The sequence below is a fragment of the Balaenoptera musculus genome, chromosome 7 (assembly GCF_009873245.2).
Source record: "Balaenoptera musculus isolate JJ_BM4_2016_0621 chromosome 7, mBalMus1.pri.v3, whole genome shotgun sequence".
Taxonomy (NCBI): Eukaryota; Metazoa; Chordata; class Mammalia; order Artiodactyla; family Balaenopteridae; genus Balaenoptera; species Balaenoptera musculus.
In genome coordinates this window covers 21,652,832-21,676,949 of record NC_045791.1, presented here as the reverse complement: position 1 = coordinate 21,676,949, position 24,118 = coordinate 21,652,832, and the positions used below count along the sequence as shown (strand labels likewise).

The window sequence follows — 24,118 nt, the reverse complement described above, 5'->3', positions numbered from 1 at the left end:
TTTGTGATGACACAGTGATGAAGTAGACACAGTCCTTCCCTCAAGAACCACACACCCATCTATGGCAGGACAGACTAGCTATATAGTAGGTAAAATATGAGAAGCACTAGGATGGGGGACCTGCATCTAGGGGTTGGGGAAGAGCTGACTGGCAAGATTGCCCGGTGTTTCCCAGAAAAGGTGAAACCTAAGTTTCTAACCTAAGTCCTGAAAGGTTATTAGGAGTCTACTAGAGAATTAGGCTGTAAGGAGGAAAAATTAAAGTCATAGAAGAATTAATGTGTGTAAGTAGAGAAGGCAAAAGTCCCATGAGAGAGAATGGTATGGATTGAGATATGCAAGATTCCAAGATGGCTGAGGCTCAGCATGGGAAAGAAGAAGGATGAGGTTTCAGGGGTTAACAAAGGGTAAAATCATGAAGAGACTTGTACGCCATACTAAGGGGCCTGGGTTGCTTGTTGACAGTGAGAGTGATCATCATATTGGCCTGTGGGAAAGATTCTTCTCATTGAAATGGGACAAAAGGGTGGTGGAAGGAAGGACTGAGTCCCCACTGCAGTGGATCTAACGGAAAGGTGAGAGAAGTCTAAGCAAGTAAGGGAGAGTCACTGAGATGGAGAAACATGGATAGAGGAGAAAAGCATCTCTGAAGTAGTGATTTCATATGAATTCTTCTAGCAACATTCACATGAAAAACGAAAAAGCAAAGGAAGCAAAAATCTCAACATGAAAAACACAGAAACATATTCATCTTCTCAAACTTAAATTTCTTTGCCCCAGAGTGGGCACTATTATTCCTCCTCAAGTGGTGATTTGAAGAGCTTTTCAACATCTCAAAAAACATACAGGTGTAGAAGATTTAGGAAACAGGTCACTTGGCAAAAATTGCGGAGGACTAAAGAGTTTCTATTTCTTGCTGCAAGAGACATAATTATTCAGTCCCTCTGCCTGGTAGATTTATAAAGGAGAGCTCACAATAGTTTTAAAAGTTTGTCCCATCTTTGATACAAACAAGTCTTTGCCAGGACACTTTATAAAATGCTCTCTTAGTCAACTCAGTTAATAAAGATGTAAATTTCAGTCTCCTATCTTGGCCGAAATAAACTTGTCCATATGTAGTTGTGATAAATCTTTCAATAATACAAATTCAATACATACACAGAAACTAAACTTTCTAAAGATATTAAGATTACATTCACATTTTTGCCAGTAACTGCAAATACATGAAATATTATTCTTTAAATCACAAAGATATTTTAGATTATTTTGCTTTGTCTGCTATCCATACCTCCTTATATATGACAGCAAATTATTGAAATTGCTGTACTAGAGTTAACCTGCAAATGCCAAGTTATTTCTGGATGAAATATTAATGATAATTAACTGCCTATCAAAATCAATCATAATTTACCTAGAATCAGATATGAAATAGATTATATTTTCACTTTATAATCTGATGAGTTAAAGTTTTATTCACATAGTTATCACTGGATCCCTAGGAAAATTGTTTTTCTGCATTTTTTCATTCTTTCAAAAACATTCCTTGTCCACTGGTTGCAGAGCAATTTCATTTCTTCTAATCCCAAACTGTATATAAAGGGCAAAATAGAACCAAATAGTCTAGTGTTTGACCACCTCTCTATGGCTCTGTGTTTATTATACATAGCTATTCTACCCAAACATCTCTTAACACACACACACACACACACACACACACACACACACACACAAAATGCAGAACTTTTATCTGGGCATGCGTGTTTGAGGCAGGAGGCAGATGGGCTCCAGGTTAGACATTTACAGCCAGCATCTTGTTTACACTTCCAGATAGAAACAACAACAGGAGAAGATTGGTTCAAGATGGCAGAGTAGAAGGACATGCTCTCACTCCCTCTTTCAAGAACACCAGAATCACAACTAACTGCTGAACAGTCATCGACAGGAAGACACTGGAACTCACCAAAAAAGATACCCCACATGCAAAGACAAAGGAGAAGCCATAATGAGATGGTAGGAGGGGCGCTATCACAATAAAATCAAATCCCGTAACTGCTGGGTGGGTGACTCACAAACTGGAGAACACTTATACCACAGAAGTCCACCCACTGGAGTGAACATTCGGAGCCACATGTCAGGCTTCCCAACCTGGGGGCCAGGCAATGGGAGGAGGAATTCCTAGAGAATGAGACTTTGAAGACTAATGCGATATGACTGCAAGACTTCGGCACGACTAGGGGAAACAGAGACTCCACTCTTGGAGGGCACACACAAAGTAGTGTGCGCACCAGGACCCAGGGGAAGGAGCAGTGACCCCATAGGAGACTGAACCAGACCTACCTGCTAGTGTTGGAGGGTCTCCTGTAGAGGCGGGGGCAGCTGTGGCTCACCAAGGGACAAGGACACTGGCAGCAGAAGTTCTGGGAAGTACTCCTTGGCGTGAGCCTTCCCAGAGTCCGCCATTACCCCATGAAAGAGCCCCGGTAGGCTCCAGTGTTGGAGCTCAGGCCAAACAACCAACAGGGAGGGAACCCAGCCCCACCCATCAGCAGACAAGTGGATTTAAGTTTTACTGAGCTCTGCCCACCAGAGCAACAGTCAGCTCTACCCACCAGCAGTCCCTCCCATCAGGAAACTTCCACAAGCCTTAGAGAGCCTGATCCACCAGAGGGCAGACAGCAGAAGCAAGAAGAAATACAATCCTGCAGCCTGTGGAACAAAAATTACATTCACAGAAAGATAGACTAGATGAAAAGGCAGAGGGCTATGTACCAGATGAAGGAACAGGATAAAACCCCAGAAAAACAACTAAATGAGGAGGAGATAGGCAACCTTCCAGAAAAAGAATTCAGAATAATGATAGTGAAGATGATCCAGGACCTCGGAAAGAGAATGGAGGCAAAGATTGAGAAGATGCAAGAAATGATTAACAAAGACCTAGAAGAATTAAAGAACAAACACCTAGAAGACCTAAAAAACAAACAGAGATGAGCAATACAATAACTGAAATGAAAACTACACTAGAAGGAATCAATAGCAGAATAACTGAGGCAGAAGAACGGATAAGTGACCTGGAAGACACAATGGTGGAATTCACTGCTGCGGAACAGACTAAAGAAAAAAGAATGAAAAGAAATGAAGACAGCCTAAGAGACCTCTGGGACAACATTAAATGCAACAACATTCGCATTATAGGGGTCCCAGAAGGAGAAGAGAGAGAGAAAGGACCAGAGAAAATATTTGAAGAGATTATAGTCGAAAACTTCCCTAACATGGGAAAGGAAATAGCCACCCAAGTCCAGGAAGTGCAGAGAGTCCCATACAGGATAAACCCAAGGAGAAACACGCCGAGACACATAGTAATCAAATTGGCAAAAATTAAAGACAAAGAAAAATTATTGAAAGCAACAAGGGAAAAATGACAAATAACATACAAGAGAACTCCCAAAAGGTTAACATCTGATTTCTCAGCAGAAACTCTACAGGCCAGAAGGGAGTGGCATGATATACTTAAAGTGATGAAAGGGAAGAACCTACAACCAAGATTACTCTGCCCAGCAAGGATCTCATTCAGATTTGATGGAGAAATCAAAACCTTTACAGACAAGCAAAAGCTAAGAGGACCTACAAAAACAACCCAAAACAGTTAAGAAAATGGTAATAGGAACATACATATCGATAATTACCTTAAACATGAATGGATTAAATGCTCCAACCAAAAGACACAGGCTCACTGAATGGATACAAAAAGAAGATCCATATATATGCTGTCTACAAGAGACCCACTTCAGACCTAGGGACACATTCAGACTGAAAATGAGGGGATGGAAAAAGATATTCCATGCAAACGGAAATCAAAAGAAAGCTGGAGTAGCAATACTCATATCAGATAAAATAGACTTTAAAATAAAGAATGTTACAAGAGACAAGGAAGGATACTACATAATGATCAAGGGATCAATCCAAGAAGAAGATATAAGAAATATAAATATATATGCACTCAACATAGGAGCATCTCAATACATAAGGCAACTGTTAACAGCTCTAAAAGAGGAAATCGCCAGTAACACAATAATAGTGGGGGACTTTAACACCTCACTTACTCCAATGGACAGATCATCCAAACAGAAAATTAATAAGGAAACACAAGATTTAAATGACACAATAGACCAGATAGATTTAATTGATATTTATAGGACATTCCATCCAAAAACAGCAGATTACACTTTCTTCTCAAGTGTGCAGGGAACATTCTCCAGGATAGATCACATCTTGGGTCACAAATCAAGCCTCAGTAAATTTAAGAAAACTGAAATCATATCAAGCATCTTTTCTGACCACAACGCTATGAGATTAGAAATGAATTACAGGGAGAAAAATGTAAAAACCACAAACACATGGAGGCTAAACGATACGTTACTAAATAACCAAGAGATCACTGAAGAAATCAAAAAGGAAGTAAAAAAATACCTAGAGAAAAACGACAGTGAAAACACGATGATCTGAAACGTAAGGGATGCAGCAAAAGCAGTTCTAAGAGGGAAGTTTATAGCTATACAAGCCTACCTAAAGAAACAAGAAATATCTAAAATAAACAATCTAACCTTACACCTAAAGAAACTAGAGAAAGAAGACCAAACAAAACCCAATGTTAGCAGAAGGAAAGAAATCATAAAGATCAGAGCAGAAATAAATGAAATAGAAACACAGAAAACAATAGTAAAGATCAATAAAACTAAAAGCTGGTTCTTTGAGAAGATAAACAAAATTGATAAACCATTAGCCAGTCTCATCAAGAAAAAAAGGTACAGGACTCAAATCAGTAAAATTAGAAATGAAAAAGGAGAAGTTACAGCAGACACCACAGAAATACAAAGCATCCTAAGAGACTACTACAAGCAACTCTAAGCCAATAAAATGGACAATCTGTAAGAAATGGACAAATTCTTAGAAAGGGATAACTTTCCAAGACTGAACCAGGAAGAAATAGAAAATATGAACAGACCAATCATAAGTAATGAAATTGAAACTGTGATTTAAAATGTTCCAACAAACAAAAGTCCAGGACCAGAGGCTTCACAGGTGAATTCTATCAAACATTTAGAGAAGAGCTAACACCCATCCTTCTCAAACTCTTCCAAAAATTGCAGAGGAAGGAACTCTCCCAAACTCATTCTATGAGGCCACCATCACCCTGATACCAAAACCAGACAAAGATACTACAAAAAAAGAAAATTAAAGACCAATATCACTGATGAATATAGATGCAAAAATCCCCAACAAAATACTAGCAAACAGAACCCAACAACACATTAAAAGCATCAGACACCATGATCAACTGGGATATATCCCACAGATGCAAGGATTCTTCAATATATGCAAATCAATCAATGTGATATACCATATTAACAAATTGAAGAATAAAAACCATATGATCATCTCAAAAAATGCAGAAAAAGCTTTTGACAAAATTCAACACATTTTTATGATAAAAACTCTCCAGAAAGTGGGCATAGAGGGAACCTACCTCAACATAATAAAGACCATATATGACAAACCCACAGCAAACATCATTCTCAATGGTGAAAAACTGAAAGCATTTCCTCTAAGATCAGGAACAAGACAAGGATGTCCACTCTCACCACTATTATTCAACATAATTTTGGAAGTCCTAGCCACAGCTATCAGAGAAGAAAAAGAAATAAAAGGAATACAAATTGGAAAAGAAGAAGTAAAACTGTCACTGTTTGCAGATGACATGATACTATACATAGAGAATCTTAACGATGCTACCAGAAAAGTACTAGAGCTAATCAATGAATTTGGTAATGTAGCAGGATACAAAATTAATGTACAGAAATGTCTTGCATTCCTATACACTAATGATGAAAAATCTGAAAGAGAAATTAAGGAAACACTCCCATTTACCACTGCAACAAAAAGAATAAAATACCTAGGAATAAATCTACGTAGGGAGACAAAAGACCCATATGCAGAAAACTATAAGACACTGATGAAAGAAATTAAAGATGATACCAACAGATGGAGAGATATGCCATGTTCTTGGATTGGAAGAATCAATATTGTGAAAATGACTACATTACCCAAAGCAATCTACAGACTGAATGCAATCCCTATCAAATTACCAATGGCATTTTTTACAGAACTAGAACAAAAAACCTTAAAATTTGTATGGAGACACAAAAGACCCCGAATAGCCAAACCAGTCTTGAGGGAAGAAAACAGACCTGGAGGAATCAGACTCCCTGACTTCAGACTCTACTACAAAGCTACAGTAATCAAGACAATATGGTACTGGCACAAAAACAGAAATATAGATCAATGGAACAGGATAGAAAGCCCAGAGATAAACCCACGCACCTATGGTCAACTAATCTATGACAAAGGAGGCAAGGATACACAATGGAGAAAAGACAGCCTCTTCAATAAGTGGTGCTGGGAAAACTGGACAGCTACATGTAAAAGAATGATATTAGAACACTCCCTAACACCACACACAAAAATAAACTGAAAATGGATTAGAGACCTAAATGTAAGACTGGACACTATAAAACTCTTAGAGGAAAACATAGGAAGAACACTTTTTGACATAAATCACAGCAAGATCTTTTTTGATCCACCTCCTAGAGTAATGAAAATAAAACCAAAAATAAACAAATGGGACCTAATGAAACTTAAAAGCTTTTGCTCAGCAAAGGAAACCATAAACAAGACAAAAAGACAACCCTCAGAATGGGAGAAAATATTTGCAAATGAATCATCGGACAAAGGATTAATCTCCAAAATATATAAACAGCTCATGCAGCTCAATATTAAAAAACAAACAACCCAATCCAAAAATGGGCAGAAGACCTAAATAGACATTTCTCCAAAGAGGACATACACATGGCCAAGAAGCACATGAAAAGCTGCTCAACATCACTAATTATTAGAAAAATGCAAATCAAAACTACAATGAGGTATCACCTCACACCAGTTAGAATGGGCATCATCAGAAAATCTACCACCAACAAATGCTGGAGAGGGTGTGGAGAAAATGGAACCCTCTTGCACTGTTGGTGGGAATGTAAATTGATACAGCCACTATGGAGAACAGTATGGAGGTTCCTTAAAGAACTAAAAATAGAATTACCATATGACCGAGCAATCCCACTACTGGGCATATACCCAGAGAAAACCATAATTCAAAAAGACACATGCACCCCAATGTTCATTGCAGTACTATTTACAATAGCCAGGTCATGGAAACAACCTAAATGCCCATTGACAGATGAATGGATAAAGAAGAAGTGGTACATATATACAATGGAATATTACTCAGCCATAAAAAGGAATGAAATTGGGTCATTTGTAGAGATGTGGATGCATCTAGAGACTGTCATACAGAGTGAAGTAAGTCAGAAAGAGAAAAAACAAGTATCGTATATTAACGCATATATGTGGAACCTGGAAAATGGTACAGATGAAGCAGTCTGCAGGGTAGAAACTGAGATACAGATGTAGAGAGCAAATATATGGACACTAAGGGGTGAAAGCCGTGGGGGGTGGGGGTTGTGGTGTGATGAATTGCGAGATTGGGATTGACATGTATACACTGATGTGTATAAAAATGGATGACTAATAAGAAAAAAAAACTATAAAAAAAAAAAGAAAGAACAACAGGAACACGGTAAATAGCTGGATTTTGCCTCTGGTGAACACTTCAAGGTAACAGTAATGGCAGGGGCAGAGAGGAGCTGAGTCCTGCCCAGATAAAAGATAAAGAGACCACATATTTCTCATTCTTAAGATCAAGGAGACCTCCCCAACTACACATGTGTAGAAAGGCTCTTGGGGGTCAAAAAGGGGAGGGCACCACCCCATAATAGGTAATGCCAACCCTCCCATAGGCCTGTGGGCTAGACTCTATCTTGGAAAAAAGTTGTGCACACATGTTGGGGAGGATCCTAGGGCACGTCAGGTGTGGAAAAAGAAACAAGATAATTGGCTAAAGGTAAACAAAGACCTGGAAGAGGCGCCCTATATAAATGACTTAACTGCCTCTTTACTGTGCTCCTCCTCATTAGGGGGGATGCCCACACCCTTTTCTCTCCGGGTGTGTATCTCTGCCTTGCTTTTATCTTAAATAAACTGTTTCTCTGCGTGCTCTCCCACTTCTTGTTCTGTGTTTCTAATAATAAACTTTGTTCCTGTTTTTACAGTTTTTGCCTCCTTGAGAAATGCATTTTTCAGTGGGGGCAAAAGCCAGGGGAACTTTGCTTCTAGCCTCTAGCCTCTGGTGGTCTAGTGACTAGGATTCCTGGTTTTCATCCAGACTACCCAGGTCCAATTCCTGGGCAGAGAACTAAGATCTCGATTCAAGCCACCACTTGAATCTGAGATCATGTTGACTCTTGTCATATCTAAACTCATCTTTTCATTCGTTCAGCCAACATATACTCAGAGCCTGTGATGGGCCAGACCCTGTGTTAGGCACTGGGGATGGAGAAATGAACCCGATTCAGTACACCTGAAGTGAAATGAGCCTGATTCAATCAACAATCAGGTTAGTAAGAGAAATAGAAATATACATGGGGATTTAAAAAAATAAAACTAAATAGATTGATAAAGAAAAGAATAGGACTCATGGGAATCCTCAAGGATGATCCCCTCACGCACCCTGGGATAGGAAGTAGGAAAAATGTTTCCTGGACTAGGCATCACTTGGTCTCATCCCAAAGGAGGAGGAATCTCACGAAAGGAGGATAAAGAGCATGCCAGGCAGACTACGTAGTCATGGAGTTCCTTTGATGTCCTGTCAAGGAGCTAGTATGTGAAGAAGAGACCGGGAGAAACTGCCAGCAGAGCACTGGCATGGCCACATTTGCCTTTTCGTGTGATGGCTGATGGCTCTTGGCATAATAAATATCAGGGGTTAAAACAAGATTGTAACATCTGCCACTGGGTGTAGTAGATCGCGAGAGAAAAGGAAAAGTTTGAGAAATGCTTAGGAGGCACAATTATTAAGACCTGATGGTACAGTCATGTATTCAAAAATACATTTTAAATACCTACTAACTTTCAGGTACCATTCTAGGTGCCGTGGATACAGATGGGGAAAAAAACCACCTAAAAAGCAGTTCTTTCTTTCTTGGAATTTTACCATCCAATCATAGGAGAGAGACAGTAAGTATTTTTAAAATGTAGATGCATAATATTTTAGTTGGTGATTAAGTACCATGAAGAAAGATGAAAACTGGTAAGGGGAATAGGAGGTGATAAGGTAGATTGCTTTATTAGAGGAGCTAGGCAAAGACTTGTTATGAGCAGAGACCGCAGTGAAGGGAGGGATGAAGGCAGGGAAAGAGAGAGAGAAGAATGAAGTGTGCTGAGGTGTGGGGTGCTTTTATGTCCTATTCTTTGTCCAAAAAAATCACTAGGATAAGAGACATAGTTGGAAGTAATTCACCTCAAGTATCTTTATTTTGGCACATGCTATTCTGTTGACTGAATTAGGTAATCAGAGTCAACATCTGCCCTGTTGTCACACACAGTTGGGAACTACATGCAACACTTTAATATTAGGCAGTGATGGAATGCAGTAGGAGCAAACAATTGCTGACATGATATAGATACAAATTCCACTCTGACGGTTTTTTTTGTTTGTTTGTTTGTTTTTTTAATGAAGCATAATTTTACTACTGGTCTCCTCAGTGATATTCCTAAAGACAAAGAGACCTGGCTAGTATTATCTGTGGTTTGAATCTTCCATGAAATCCATCAGCATAGATAATTCAGAATTTAGTGAACTGTGTTGCCCACAGCTATATGTACCAGCAGGGGCCACCTAGGACACCTCAGCATGAGGAATAATTATCCTTATGAGGAAATTTCTCTGATATTATGTTGGGGAATCCCATTTGTGTCTTCCAAATGCAGGTGGAAGACAAACCTATGTTGGAGCTTAAAAGGGCAAAGCATTTACTGTTCTTATTAGGAAAGCCAGATTGAGGTCATTGCTCTCTGCTTCAGTTTGTCTGGGATGAAAACAGAATTCTTAATAGTGAGTTAATACTCATGGATATTAAAAAAAATGTCTATTAGTGACGATTAAACATTTTCTTTTCCCTTGATAGATGGATATGTCTCTTATCCTTAGAAGTGACCCATTGGGAGTATTTTCATTTACTGTTTTTAAAAATCTTTTTTTTGAAAAATGTAATGTAAAAGTATCTTAACACAAATATCATAAAAGTTGCAAGTCTCTGGTAAATCTTGATCAATGCACTGTTTTCATTCAGTGAAAATCTTTTAGATTCTCTAACAGCTTTTGCTATTGCTCTGTAAATTGGTTCCATTTTCAATGCCTCCTCTTCCTTCAGGATATGTTCTTTTCTAACCTGAAATGATTATTTCTAAATTAAACACCACATACACACATATAAACCCTTGAAAAATTAGAGATGAATGATAGATAATATATTTTTTAAAAGATGACTGGCATTTGGAATAATCTTAATTCTATCTTTGAATTTTATCTTAATGCTATATTTGCTCTATTACTGCCATCCTAAGTCTTACCTAAAATCATGTCTTACATTGACTATTGCAATAGTCTCCCAATGGCATCCTTGCTTCATTGAAGCCAATCTATACACACTAGTCAAAAGTAATTTTTTTAAACATCTAACTTGGATCACATCATCTACCACTCTTCCCACCTGATGACTTCACTTGAATTATATCCAGACTCCTTGCTTTATCCCACAAGATTCTGCCTACTTCTTCCACAGCACTTCAAAACAACTCTCCTCATTCCTGAGGGCTTCCTTTGTGTTTTTTTGCCGGTACTTCTTTTCTGCCTTATATCCTCTGGACATGCTTATCCTACTAACTGAAATTAACTTGTATGTACTTTTCACATGGTTGTCACCTCACTCTTCACATCTCAAATGTATGTCACTTTAGTGAGGACTTCCCTAAAGTCTCAAGATTTTCTGTTCAGTATCATAAGGGCTAATCAAGACTTGAAATTCCTTTTATTAATTTGTTTTTTTTCCTTATCTTCCACTAGACAATAAGCTGCACAAGTCCCTGATTTCCCCATAATTATATACCCAAATCATAGAAGAAGAGTCGGTACACAGCAGGTGATCAGTATACAGGTTTTGATCAAATGACTAATAAACCAATATGTAGGTGACATCAGCATCATGGTGGTGTCTCTCTTCTCTCTTCTCTCCTCTGTCCTCTTTGTAACAACTAATTAGACATCTATTACCAAAAAAAAGTGCCTCTGCATATTTCACAAAGGGATGTGGAGGTTTCTAGTCCACCTGTGCATCCAAAAATAAACAAGGGGGATCTCAGTGAGGGTTGCTGATACAAGGGAGTTGGCAAACTGGCCCCAGTCCCACTCACTGAGATTAGAAAAGAAAGAACATGGAGAGTGCAAAACCGGGCAGATAACCATGGAGAAGAGAATGATTGGAAGTCCAGCCTGCCTAAAGGGAGATTCCAGAATGCCACTGGAGTGAGAAAGAGAAGAGTTTGGAAGCAGAGGAGAGGTAGAAAATTTCCAAGGTGGCCTCCCCTCCCCACGGATGAACAACAAGGGGCTGGGCTTTTGGAAGCAGCACTGACTACCTCTCTGGCAGAAGAGGTAGACAGTGGTGACCTCTTTCATAGAGGAGGTGATAACCACAAAGCAAAAATCTAGAGTAGATTCACAAAACATAAAAATGGGGAGACAGAGCATACCACTATGGAAAACCACTGCTTTACAAAGGTAGGGAGAAACAGGGGGAAGAAATAATGAACATACAAAACAACCAGAAGGCAGACAATAAGATGGCAGTAGTAAGCCCTTACATATCAATAATCACTCAAAACGTAAATGGACTGAAGTCACCAATCAAAAGGCAAAGGGTGGCTGGGCAGATAAAAAAACAACAACAGTGAAAACAAACATACAGAAAACAAACACACAAACACAAAAAAACCAAAACAGAAAAACAAGATCCAACTATATGCTGCCTACAAGAAACTTCTTTCAGTTCTAAAAACACACAGAGGCTCAAAGTGACGAGACAGCAGATATTCCATGCAAGTGGAAACCAAAAGAAAGTGGGCATAGCCATACTTTCTTTCAAGCCAAAAACTGTAACAAGCCACAAAAACTGTAACAAGCCAAAAACTGTAACAAGACACAAAGAAGGTCATTTTATAATGATAAAGGGGTCAATATACATAGAAGATATAACAATCATGAATATATACACACCCAACATTGGAGCACCTAAATATATTAAGCAAACAGATATGAAGGGAGAAATATACAACAATACAGTAATAGTAGGAGACTTCAATACCTCAGTGTCAGCAGTGGATAGATCATCCAGACAGAATATCAACACGGAAATGTGGGAATTGAACCATACTTTAGACCAAATGGACTTAACAGACATATATAGAACATTCCAACCAACAGCAGCATAATGTACATTCTTCTCACGTGCATACAGGGTATTAGATCATGATAGGACCAAGATAAATCTTAGCTAATTTGAGGAGACTGAAATACTATCTTTTCTGACCACAGTGGTATAAAACTAGAAATCAACAAGAAGAAAGCTGGAAAATCTACAAATATGCGGAAACCAAACAATACACTTCTGAAAACCAATGGATCAAAGAATCAAAAAGGAAAAAAAAAAAATATCTTGAAGCAAATGAAAATGGAGAGAAAACATATCAAATCCTAGGGGATGCTGCAAAAAAAGCAGTTCTGAGAGGAAAGTTTATAGTGATAAATGGATGTATTAAGAAATTAGAAAGATCTCAAGTAAATAACTTTACACCTCCAGTACCCAGAAGGACAAATTAAGCCCAAAGTTAGCAGAAGAAAGGAAATACAGATTGGAGAGAAAACAAATGAAATAGAGACCAGAAAAACAATAGAAAGAATCAATGAAATTAAGAGCTGGATTTTCAAAAAGAAAGTTGACAAACCTTTAGCTAGACTAAGAAAACAACAGAAGACTCAAAATTAGAAATAAAAGAGAAGACACTAAAACTGATACTACAGAAATAAGAGAGTACTATGACCAGCTACATGCCAACAAATTAGATAACCTAGAAGAAACAGATAAATTTCTAGAAACATATAACCTACCAAGACTGAATCTGGAAGAATAGAAAATCTGAACAGACCGATAATGAGGAAGGAGACTGAAACAGTAACCAAAAATCTCCCAATACAGAAAACCACAGGACTAGATGGTTTCACATGTGAATTCTACCAAACATTTAAAGAGTAATTAATGCCAATCCTTCCCAAACTCTTCTAAAAAATTGAAGAGGAGGGAACACTTCCTAACTCATTCTACAAGGCCAGTATTACCCTAATACCAAAGCCAGACATAGCCACTATAAGAAAACTATAGACCAATGTTACTAATGAATATAGATGCAAAATTTTTCAACAAAATATTAGCAAACTGAATTGAGCACACTAAAAGGATTATACACCATGAGCCTGGGATGCAAAGATGGTTCAAACTGATAAACGTATTACATCACATTAATAGAACGAAAGAAAATAATCACATGATCATCACAACAGGTACAGAAAAGGATTTGACAAAATACGACATCCTTCCATGATAAAAACCTCAAAAGAGGTACTTCCCTGGTGATGCAGTGGTTAAAAATCCGCCTGCCAGTGCAGGGGATACAGGTTCAAGCCCTGGTCCGGGAAGATTCCTCCCACATGCCGCAGAGCAGCTAAGCCCGTGCGCCACAACTACTGAGTCTGCACTCTAGAGTCCACGAGCCACAACTATTGAGCCTGTGTGCCAAGAGCTCGTGCTCCGCAACAAGAGAAGCCACTGCAATGAGAAGCCCGCGCACCGCAATGAAAAGTAGCCCCCACTTGCCACAACCAGAGAAAGCCCGCGTGCAGCAGCAAAGATCCAACACAGCCAAAAATAAACAAATAAATAAATAAATTTATTTTTAAAAAAAACTCAAAAGATTGTGTATAGAAGGAGCATACCTCAACGTAACAAAAGCCATCTATGACAAACCCAGAGCTAACGTTATACTCAGTAAAAAAATTGAAAGCTTTCCTCTAAGATTAGGAACAAGACATGGTTGCCTACTCTTACCATTCTTATTCAATATAGTATCAGAAGTCTAGCTAGAGCAATTAGGCAAAACAAAGAAATAAAAGATACCCAAATCAGAATGGAAGAAGTACAGCTGTCACTATGTGCAGATGATATTATTTTGTATATAGATAATTGCAAAGATTCAACTAAAAACTGTTGGAACTAATCAACGATTTCAGTAAAGTTGGAGGATATAAAAATCAAAATAAAGAAATCAGTGTTGTTTCTATTTGCTAATAATGAAACATCTGAAAAATAAAGAAAATTATCCCATTCACAATAGCATCAAAAACAATAAAATATCTAGGAATAAATGTAACTGAGGAAGTGAAAGATTTGTACAATGAAAATTATGACTTCATTGAAGAAGGCATAAGAAATGGAAAGACATCCTTTACTCATGGATAAGAATATTGTTAAAATGTCCATACTACCCAAAATCATATATAGATTCAACACAATCTCTATCAAAATTCCAGTGGCATTCTTCACAGAAATAGAAAAAAAAAAATCCTAAAATTTTTAAGGAACCACAAAGAACCCAAAATAGCCAAATAAATCCTGAGAAAGAACAAAACTGGAGGTATCACACTTCCTGATTTTAAACTATACTATGAAGCTACAGTAATTAAAACAATATGATACAAGCATAAAAATAGACACAGACAAATGGACTAGATTAGAGAGCCCAGAAGTAAACCCCCACATATTCAGTTAACTAATATTTGGTAAGGGAGCCAGGACCACCTGATGGAGAAGTGATCGTCTCTTCAAAAAATGGTGCTGGGCACATAGCACAGGGAGATCAGCTCAGTGCTTTGTGACCACCTAGAGGTGTGGGATAGGGAGGGTGGGAGGGAGGGAGATGCAAGAGGGAAGAGATATGGGGACATATGTATATGTATAACTGATGCACTTTGTTATAAAGCAGAAACTGACACACCATTGTAAAGCAATTATACTCTAATAAAGATGTTAAAAAAAATGGTGCTGGGAAATCTGGATAAACACATGTAGAACAATGAAATTGGACCCTTATCTTACACAACTCACAAATATTAACTTGAAATGGATAAAAGACTTAAACATAAGACCTGATACCATAAAACTCCTAGAAGAAAATGTAGAAAAGAAGCTCCTCAATAGTGGTCTTGACAATGATTTTCTGGATATGACACCAAAAGCATAAACAATAAAAGTAAAAGTCAACAAATAGAATCACAACAAACTTAGAAGATTTTGCACAGAAACAGAAACAACTAACATAATGAAAAGGCAACCTACGGAATGGGAGGAAATTTGCGAACCATATATTGGATAAGGGGTTAATATCCAAAAATCTATAAAGAATCTTACACAACTTAATAACAAAAAACAAACAACCCAGTTAAACACTAGGCAGAGAACCTAAATAGACTTTTTCCAAAGAAAACAACCAAATGGCCAAGAGGTACATGAAAAGATGCTCAACATCACTAACCATCAGGGAAATGCAAATCAAAACCCTATGTGCTATCTCTTGACGCCTTTTAGAATAGCAACAAGAAGACAAGAGATAATAAGTGTTAATGAGGATGTAGAGAAAGGGAATACTTGCACACTGTTGGTGAAAATGTAAATTGGTGCAGCTACTATGTAAAACAATATAGAGGTCCCTTAAAAAATTAATAGAACTACCATATGATCCAACAATTTCACTTCCGGGTATATACCCACAGGAAATAAAAACAGGATATCAAAGAGAATGTATGCACTCCCACGTATATTACACCACTATCCACAATAGCCGAGATTTAGAAACAATCTATGCACCCATAAACAGATGAATGGATTAAGAATTTGTAGTGTATATACATAATAGACTATTATTCAGCCATGAGAAAAACATCCTCCATTTGTGACAATCTGAATGGACCTTGAGGATATTATACTAAGTGAGATGAGTCAGACAGAGAAAGAAAAATACCGTGTTATATCACTTATACGTGGAATCTAAAAAAGCCAAACTCATAAAAGCAGAGTAAAATGGTGGTTTTCCAGGGGATGGGAACAGAGGGATAGACAGGGATAGAATAGTTTGTTTAATGGTACAAACCTGGAATGAGTAGTAGATAAGTCCTAGAGATCTAATGCACAATACAGTGAATACGGACAACAATATTGTATTATAATCAAACCTGCTGAGACTAGATTATTCCAATCACTAAAAAGAAATGATAACTATATAAAGTTATAGGTATTAATTATCACTACAATTACAATCATATTACAACCTATAAATGTCTTGAACTAATATGTTATAGCATTGCATAAATTCAAGGTGTATATGTCAAATATATTTCAAGAAAAAAATTTAAAAATAAACCATTATGTATATTAAAGGTGAAAAAACAAAGACCAGAGCAAACCAACTTTGGCCTCTGTAAAATGGGTCCATTACTTGCTTGTGATGTGTTTAATGTTTCTGAAAGTAAAATCACTGAATGCAATTCTGTAGACTAACCTAGGAAGCAGAGCAATGATGCCACTAACTAGAAATCGTTAAACCTTAAACTGCATTCCTATAATGATCCAGGTGTATCCTAACTAAAACGAGCTGATACATTGGAAATAAAGAATAAGGATGAACTATGATTTACTTGTGTGTTAAAAGTGAATTCAATTTGCTATTTCTGGTATTATTAGGAAGCTTATTAGAATATAAGACCTTGATGACAGAGACAAAAATCTATCATTTTTTTTTAGAGTTTGCCATTCCAACATAAATTCTCTCTATCCATACCTTCTGTAAAACCCCTAACTTCAGTTTCTTAAGGTAATTAAAAACCAAAAAATAGAGCAGGAAATTCATAAGCTCCATTGTAATCATTAGTCTCAGCCTCTTCCATCAAATGTTTACCCCAGCTGTATTTAATCATCATTCCTTTCTCTGTTCCCCGTATCTTTTAAATTATCCCAACGTTCAAAAATAAATAAATAAAAAAGACAGTCTTCTCCTTGATTAACAACTCAAAAATTCTGCCAGATTGCCTAATTCCTTTTCTACAGTTTTAGTCTATAAATTTGGGTATACTTACACATTGTACCATAAAACATTTATGTTTATTAACTTTTTCATTGACTTCCAATTAACGTTTTCATTGGTATTTTGTCAACGTCCTTATAAGAAATTCAAGGACTGATGCCTTCTATATATATGATCAGAGTACCAATAAACACTGTAAAATATATTCATTTGCATTGGGCTTTGGCTTTCTTAGAGGAAGAGCAACTGAGCTCACCGCCAGGAAACAAGCGGCCAGAGGTGAAGTATAGAGTAAGGTGAGTCAAAGATCCCAAACGATCACATCCCAGATAATCAGTGTGATATGGATATGTGTATTTCATATGTCCATATTTTATGAGAGGTGGTGTGTTTTTGACAAAGAAGAACTGAAGTAATTACTAAGGAACTAGGCTACCAATTCTAGACCTGGGATGCCCCTCCTAGGCTGTATGTCAAGGTTCTCATCTGTTACTCCTCACCCATCTCCTTACCAGAGCTGTTGCAGTGGGTGGGGTCAACAGGTCTTCCATTTTTATCAGAGCAGGCTATTGCTCGAAAACGCATGCCTTCTCCACATTCTTTGCTGTCTCCTTGTACCCGCAATCCTCTCTGAGGCTCCCTTCTGCCTTCAGGAAGAATGCAATCTGACCAATTTCCGTAAGGATGAGATGTAAACACATCACAAGGACATGGTTCTGTTTCCACTAGAGGGTACAGGTCAGCATCCTGGCATTTCTCCTTCTTCCTGCTTTTCCCTGTTCCAATGAGAGACATTGATGTATTAATTTCACATCTGCTGTTTTGTTATAAGTTGCTCACATTTTATTTAAAAGCTCTTAGACTATTAAGTCTTAAATAAAATAAAGCCTTTCTTTTTTACACTTTTTTTTTTTTTTTAAACACAGAAGGAAATCCTAGGACAATGAAAGCAATTCCCACAGCAACTGTGAAATTTAAGTTAATTTGAAAAAAAGAGGTCTCATGTTGGAGAGAGGCAAAAAATACTTAGAAGATGTTTGCTACAGTGGCTCAACAGATAGAAAAGTCCTTGACGTATTTAATATTGGTTTCCCTATAATTTGTTGATAAAAAACAGAGAGATTACCTTGTCTCCATTTTCCATGAAACTAATGGTTACCAGGGAAATGAACAAAATGGTGTAAGTATTAAGTCCTTCCCTTTTTTTCAAGTAACTGTTTAAAAGCAGTTTATTTATTCAAGGAACAAAATGATATCCTCCCAGACAATGGCCCTGGAGTGAGCCTGGGTGTCACTTGGTGTGTGGTGGACAAACTGGAACTTATTTTGGTTCCTCTTATCAGGCAGCTCACAAATGCTGACAGAAACAATAGATTGAAATAAATGCTCAATTCATTTTGGAAAATTTAATCTGAGAAAAAGGTATGACTTGCACTTTGAGAGACCTTTTTAAGTTATGTATTTTAGAATATGACCTTACCTTACCAGTTGACTTTGATGGACCTTTTAGGTGTAATCCCAACTTTGAGTAATGACAAGGCAGAGTCATTTTTCAAAGCTGTGAGTACTTGATCATCATGTTTAATGGATTCCAAGATGGCCTGTAACTTGACTCAACTTTGCTACCAACACACTTCCTCTAGATTTTTAAAAGTTTTCCTAGATCTAATAATTCCACTTTGTTTCCTTATTAATGGGTCATTAGTGAGAGTCTTGGCTGGTTATATAAAAAAAAAAAAATAGGCAGCTTTATTAGTTTATCTCCAGTCTTTATGGCTGTTTTGGAAATGCTTGCAATAAGCTGATGCACAGACTACTTTCTTATTGTCAGTTAGTTTACTTTACACACAGCAATTCTACAGTTGTCACCTGGACGATTGGCTTTATGCCTTCTGTGATGCTCATGGCCACAATAAATAAGGATTCCTGTCAGACCTGAAATGATCTTGTAGAAGCTTCGGCCACACCACTGTCCCTCTGGGAGGAAGTATTCACTTGCCTCTACCATTAGGGGCACTTCCTGAGAATAAATTTGAGGAGCAGAGCATCTATCACCACTGTGAGAATTTACCGCATGAGAGATACATCAATGGGTGAGGAGGATTGGCGCCTTCTTATCAGCATTTAACATGTAACCCAAGTCTCTGGTGCTTTTCAAATGTCCACAAAGTACCGTTGTCTCCATCTCTTATATTTCCATTCTATTCTCAACATACTTAACCCTAGATTTTGAGTCTACCTATTCCTTAAAAGTACTTACTCTTGCCAAAGTAATAAAGTCATGAACTATCTTTTACATCTTATCTTTCAGACCTGATCATTCAACAATAGTTCTGAGTGTTGACTATGCCATCATTCTTGAAATATCTTTTCCAAGTTTCATCACACCTTACCTTTATGTCCTTCACCCCTACTCCACACCCTCACCATCTCCCTGGGTACACCTTTTTTGTTTGTTTGTTGAATTCTTCTCCCTCTGTACCTCTCTTAACTGATAGGTTTCCTCAGGGCACTGCCCTAGATTCTCTTTTCTGATCCTACACCTTCACCACCCAAAGAGCTTAAATAATCATCTATAACCTTTAAATCCCTAATTATTATCTTCAGCCCAGATTTTTTATTCAAGCTTCTGAGCCAGAGACTGGAAATCTACACCTAAAGAACCAGTCACACTCAACCTGGCAAAACCTACACTCACCTTCTGACCATCACAACCATTATTTCTCCTGCATTTCCCAATTCTACCAATATGACCGAGTCAAAAACTGGAGTGTCACATTTGAATCATTCTGTTGTGCTACCTGTATCTGTTTAATGACAAAGGTCTATCATTTCAAATACCTAAATATCTCTTGAATCAGTCCACTGTATCCATTCCGACTGATACCACCCATATTTAGCACTCCTCCAAATCCCCAGCTTAAATCACTACAATGGCACCTTCCAAGATCTTATTGCCACCATAACTCACTTCCTTCAATCTATTCCCTGCACTGCAGCCAGGACCAACTTACAAACCTGGAAATCTGATCACGTGACTCATCTATTTAACACTCTCCAGTGACTTACCACAGCTCATGGAATGAAGTCTAGACTCCTCACCTTGGTCATCAAGGTTCCATAGGATCTGGGTCTGTGTTTGCCTCCGACTGTGTTGCACCACCCTGCCTCTGGCATGTTATAAGTAATACTGAGCGTTTTTTAGTTCCTAGAAGCTACTCATTTAACTGCTGGCCTTTGCATGTTCTACTCCAGAAATTGTCACCAGTTCTACCTTCCCGCCATTTCCTAGCTAATGACTATTTGTCCTTTAGGTCCACACTGATAGATCACTCCCTCCAGAAAGTCATCCTTGAATACACTCTTCATCTCAGTTCTAGAAGAGGTGTTCTCATGTACTTGTGTAGCATGTGGTAGGCAGGACGATGGCTCTGCAAGAATTTTTTACATCCTAATCCCTGGAACATGTGAACATGCTACTTTAGATGGCAAAATGAACTTTGTAGATGTGACTAAGCTTGTGGATCTTGGGATAAGGAGATTATCTTACTGGGTTCAACATAATCACATGATCTTAAATTCAGAGAACGTTTCCTGGCTGAGTAAAGAATCAGAGGCAAAATAACTATGAAAGAATGATCAAACAGATGTAATGTTTCTGAATTTCAAGACTTTGGAGGAAGGGAGACATGAGCCAAGGAATATAAGCAGCGCCTAGAAGCTGGAAAAGAAAACATTTTCCTCTAAACCTTCCAGAAAAAAATGCTACCCTGCCAACATCTTGCTTATAGCCCCGTAAAATCTATGTCTGACTTCAGACCTATAGAACTGTAGGAGAATAAATTTGTTGTTTTAAGCTATCAAATTTGTGGCAATTTGTTAAAGAAGCAATAATAAAAAACTAATACAGCACCCTATATAACAGCTATTGTAGCAGGTACTATACTGTGTTGTAACTGTCTGTAGCAAAACTCTATCTCTCATTAGACTGGAAGCTCTTAAATTAGGGTCATGTCTATCCCCTTACAGTGTCCTCAAGGCCTAGCACACAAAAATGGTAAACAAGAATTGTTCCTTGAATAATTGAGCAAAGGTTTTTAAAAAAAGGAAAAAAAAAGGAAGGAAGAAATGAGAGAGAGAGAGAGAGAATAGGAATAAATAATAAAATGTTCATGTACAAAGTAACCTAAAGTTACTGGCATGGCAGAACAAATATTTCGTACAAATATATGCTGTCTCTATATTTGTGATATCCTTCTTAATTACATGGTATCACTGTTTGAAGAAGGCTTTGAGCAAGTTAGTTAATGTAGAGATGGTTTTCACAATAAGAAACAAATTACCAGTGGTCCTTAACTTTGATTACATTCTAGTCATAATCAGTATTAAACCTTGGATTCAGAACCAGCCAGTACTTTAAAAAATATTTTAAAAATCAATCTCTACTACAACTCTAAAGACATTTTTTTCTTCTTAAGTCAGAGGGAAATTTGTAACTGATTCCACAGAAACAAAAAACTACAATATTTAATAGGTATTAGTCACCCAGTTATTTTAAATATATAGATATATATGAATAACCTAGATAGATTATACTATTTGAAAGATTATTTACAGCATTGTATAAACAACTGCTTTAATTATCACTAAATCTGAAACCCATGATTATCTAGTTTGCATACAACACACAAAACACCCAGATATTAAATTAAGGTTTCTGGTTAAAAAAATGGAAAAAGAAAAATAAACACCAAAGATGGTCCCCTATACAATGAAGATGCTTGTACCTGTGTCTGAACGCTCTTTTGTGTGTGTCTGTGTTAGAGAATCATATTGCTTTACAGTCTAAGCCCATCCCTTTTTACTATCATTCATGTTAGAAATTGCTTATTAAGTTTAATAGCAAATTACAGGGGAAAAACCAAAACACAAGCATTAGTATCACAATAAAAATAAAGCTTGAGAAGTGCAGATTTTTCACTACTTGTTTTTCTACCAATGATACTGCAAACAAAAGAAGAGTGAAGAGTATTTTGCTCTCCATCTAAGTCTACAAAGATGAACCCATTGAAGTTGCTGACTGACAGTGATCTCAGTGTTTCACACAGAGGAAATTAAAGACAATAACAGGATGCTCTGTGCTTGGACAAACAGACCCTTAGATAGTTAGATGCATTTCAGGAAGAATTTAAATAAACCCCACTTCTTGTATCTTCCCATACACAGAAAAGCATTATGATCATTACCTTGAGATTGCTGTTCTTTGTGACTAGCTGTAAGTTTCTACCGAGATGTATACTGACTGCGTGTATTCCCTAACAGCAACAAAATCACATATAAACTAGCCTTCCCTCCCTACCTCTCTGGAGCACTTCCTCAGAGCTCTCTGAGAGGCTGTCTCCTGTGCTAGAGTCCTCAGTAAGACCCTGGATAAACCTTAACTCACAACTCTCATGTTGTGCATTTTTCTTTCAGTTGAATGTTTTGGTGACCACAAAGGGACCAAGAGCTGACTTCTCTCCTTTGCCTGAACTCTACAAGTATCTGGAGCCTTGGTCTCAACATGGGCCCCTTGTGCTTGTCCACTTCCTCAGGGAGTCCAGACAACTGGGTATGTCTCTCCTGGGTCTTGGATCTCACATCTTGATTGCTGATTCTGAGTTTTATTTGGTGGTTGTTAAACTCCTTGCCATGAGTAGTAGGTTTTCCTTGAACTTAGGTTCAAGAAGAGGTAGCTGGGTTACCAAGTCGAAAGACACTGGGAAAAGTTTGCTCACTTGAAAGATACTGAGTGGGTTACCCCCGTTGAGAGACAGCAGGAGGTTGCTCAGTTGAAAGACACCAAGTGGTCTGGACTAGGTGATTAGGGAGGGGGCTAGCCTGGTGTCTTTTTTGAATACCTTAATAGAGTTGGTCTGAATAAAAGTGAAGATACCATGTGAGAGCTTTCAGCTCCAAAGATTAGGGACACAGCTCCTTCCAACCAGTTGCAGTTTTCTCAGTCAACGGGGAAATTTATGGGAGTGGCGGAGGCCAGCCCTCACACCATTCAGTGTGAGTAACCCACTCATTAATTTAAAGAAATTTGCTCTTGGGACGCACACGTAACATTGGCCAACCAGTGCTCCAGTCTCCATGGAGATTTTATACAGCCAGGGGGAGAAACTGAGACATGTGAAAGCGCTGAGATGACTCTAGGGTGCCACCTAGAGGAGTGAAGCTCACAAACAGCACACCAGCCCACCAGTCTTCAAGAGTAATTTTATCCTGACAAACCAACACTAAAATGGGAAACAAAGCCTTCAAATCAGAAGAAAGTGGTGCCAGATAAACCTGGCAGGGTATGAGTCAGAGGTTTATGTTTATAAGGAGCTTATACATGCAAGTAGTTAACTGGGAAATGAAGGAAATGTCATTCTGAAAAAGGTCAAGATGAGACTCTCTTGACATTCCAAAACTGGCTTTTCCTTATGCAGTTAGAGGAAGCTGGCTTTATAAAACATCTTTTCAAAATTCTGACCCAAAGGGAACAGAAGTCCTTCTCGGAGGAGCTTACAATTACCTCCCTGAGCCTTTGAGATGTAAATGTTTTACCAGGTCCTCTCAGGAAACACTTATCTAGACTATCTCCAATTTCTGAGATTGAAAAAAAAAAGGGGTGTGGGGCGGGGGGGGGGGGGGGGGGGGAAGAAGCCTTTTAAAACCCAAGTGAGTTAACTTATTCCAACTGTTATTATAAACTAGCAAGTTTTATATCATAATACCTGATTCATGACTTAAGTTTTAAAATGAGGCTATGCGATCTCTGGTTGTGCCTATTTATATGCCTCTGTGTACATTATAGATATATGTTTCTACCTTGGTGATGGTATTATCAAAATTAACTGTAATATAGAACTATTTAATTGGCTTAAAGAAAATTAAA

General features: G+C 37.8%; 1 protein-coding gene across 2 annotated transcripts in view; it reads right to left on the bottom strand.

Moving 5' to 3' along the window:
- The window catches only part of THSD7B (thrombospondin type 1 domain containing 7B), a 751,247-nt gene that overhangs the window by 226,794 nt on the left and 500,335 nt on the right, over positions 1–24,118 (bottom strand). For both annotated transcript variants that reach the window (XM_036856921.1, XM_036856923.1), the window contains exon 13: positions 17,706–17,969. In XM_036856921.1, the coding sequence (XP_036712816.1) occupies positions 17,706–17,969 (264 nt within the window). The remainder of the gene's footprint in view (positions 1–17,705; positions 17,970–24,118) is intronic.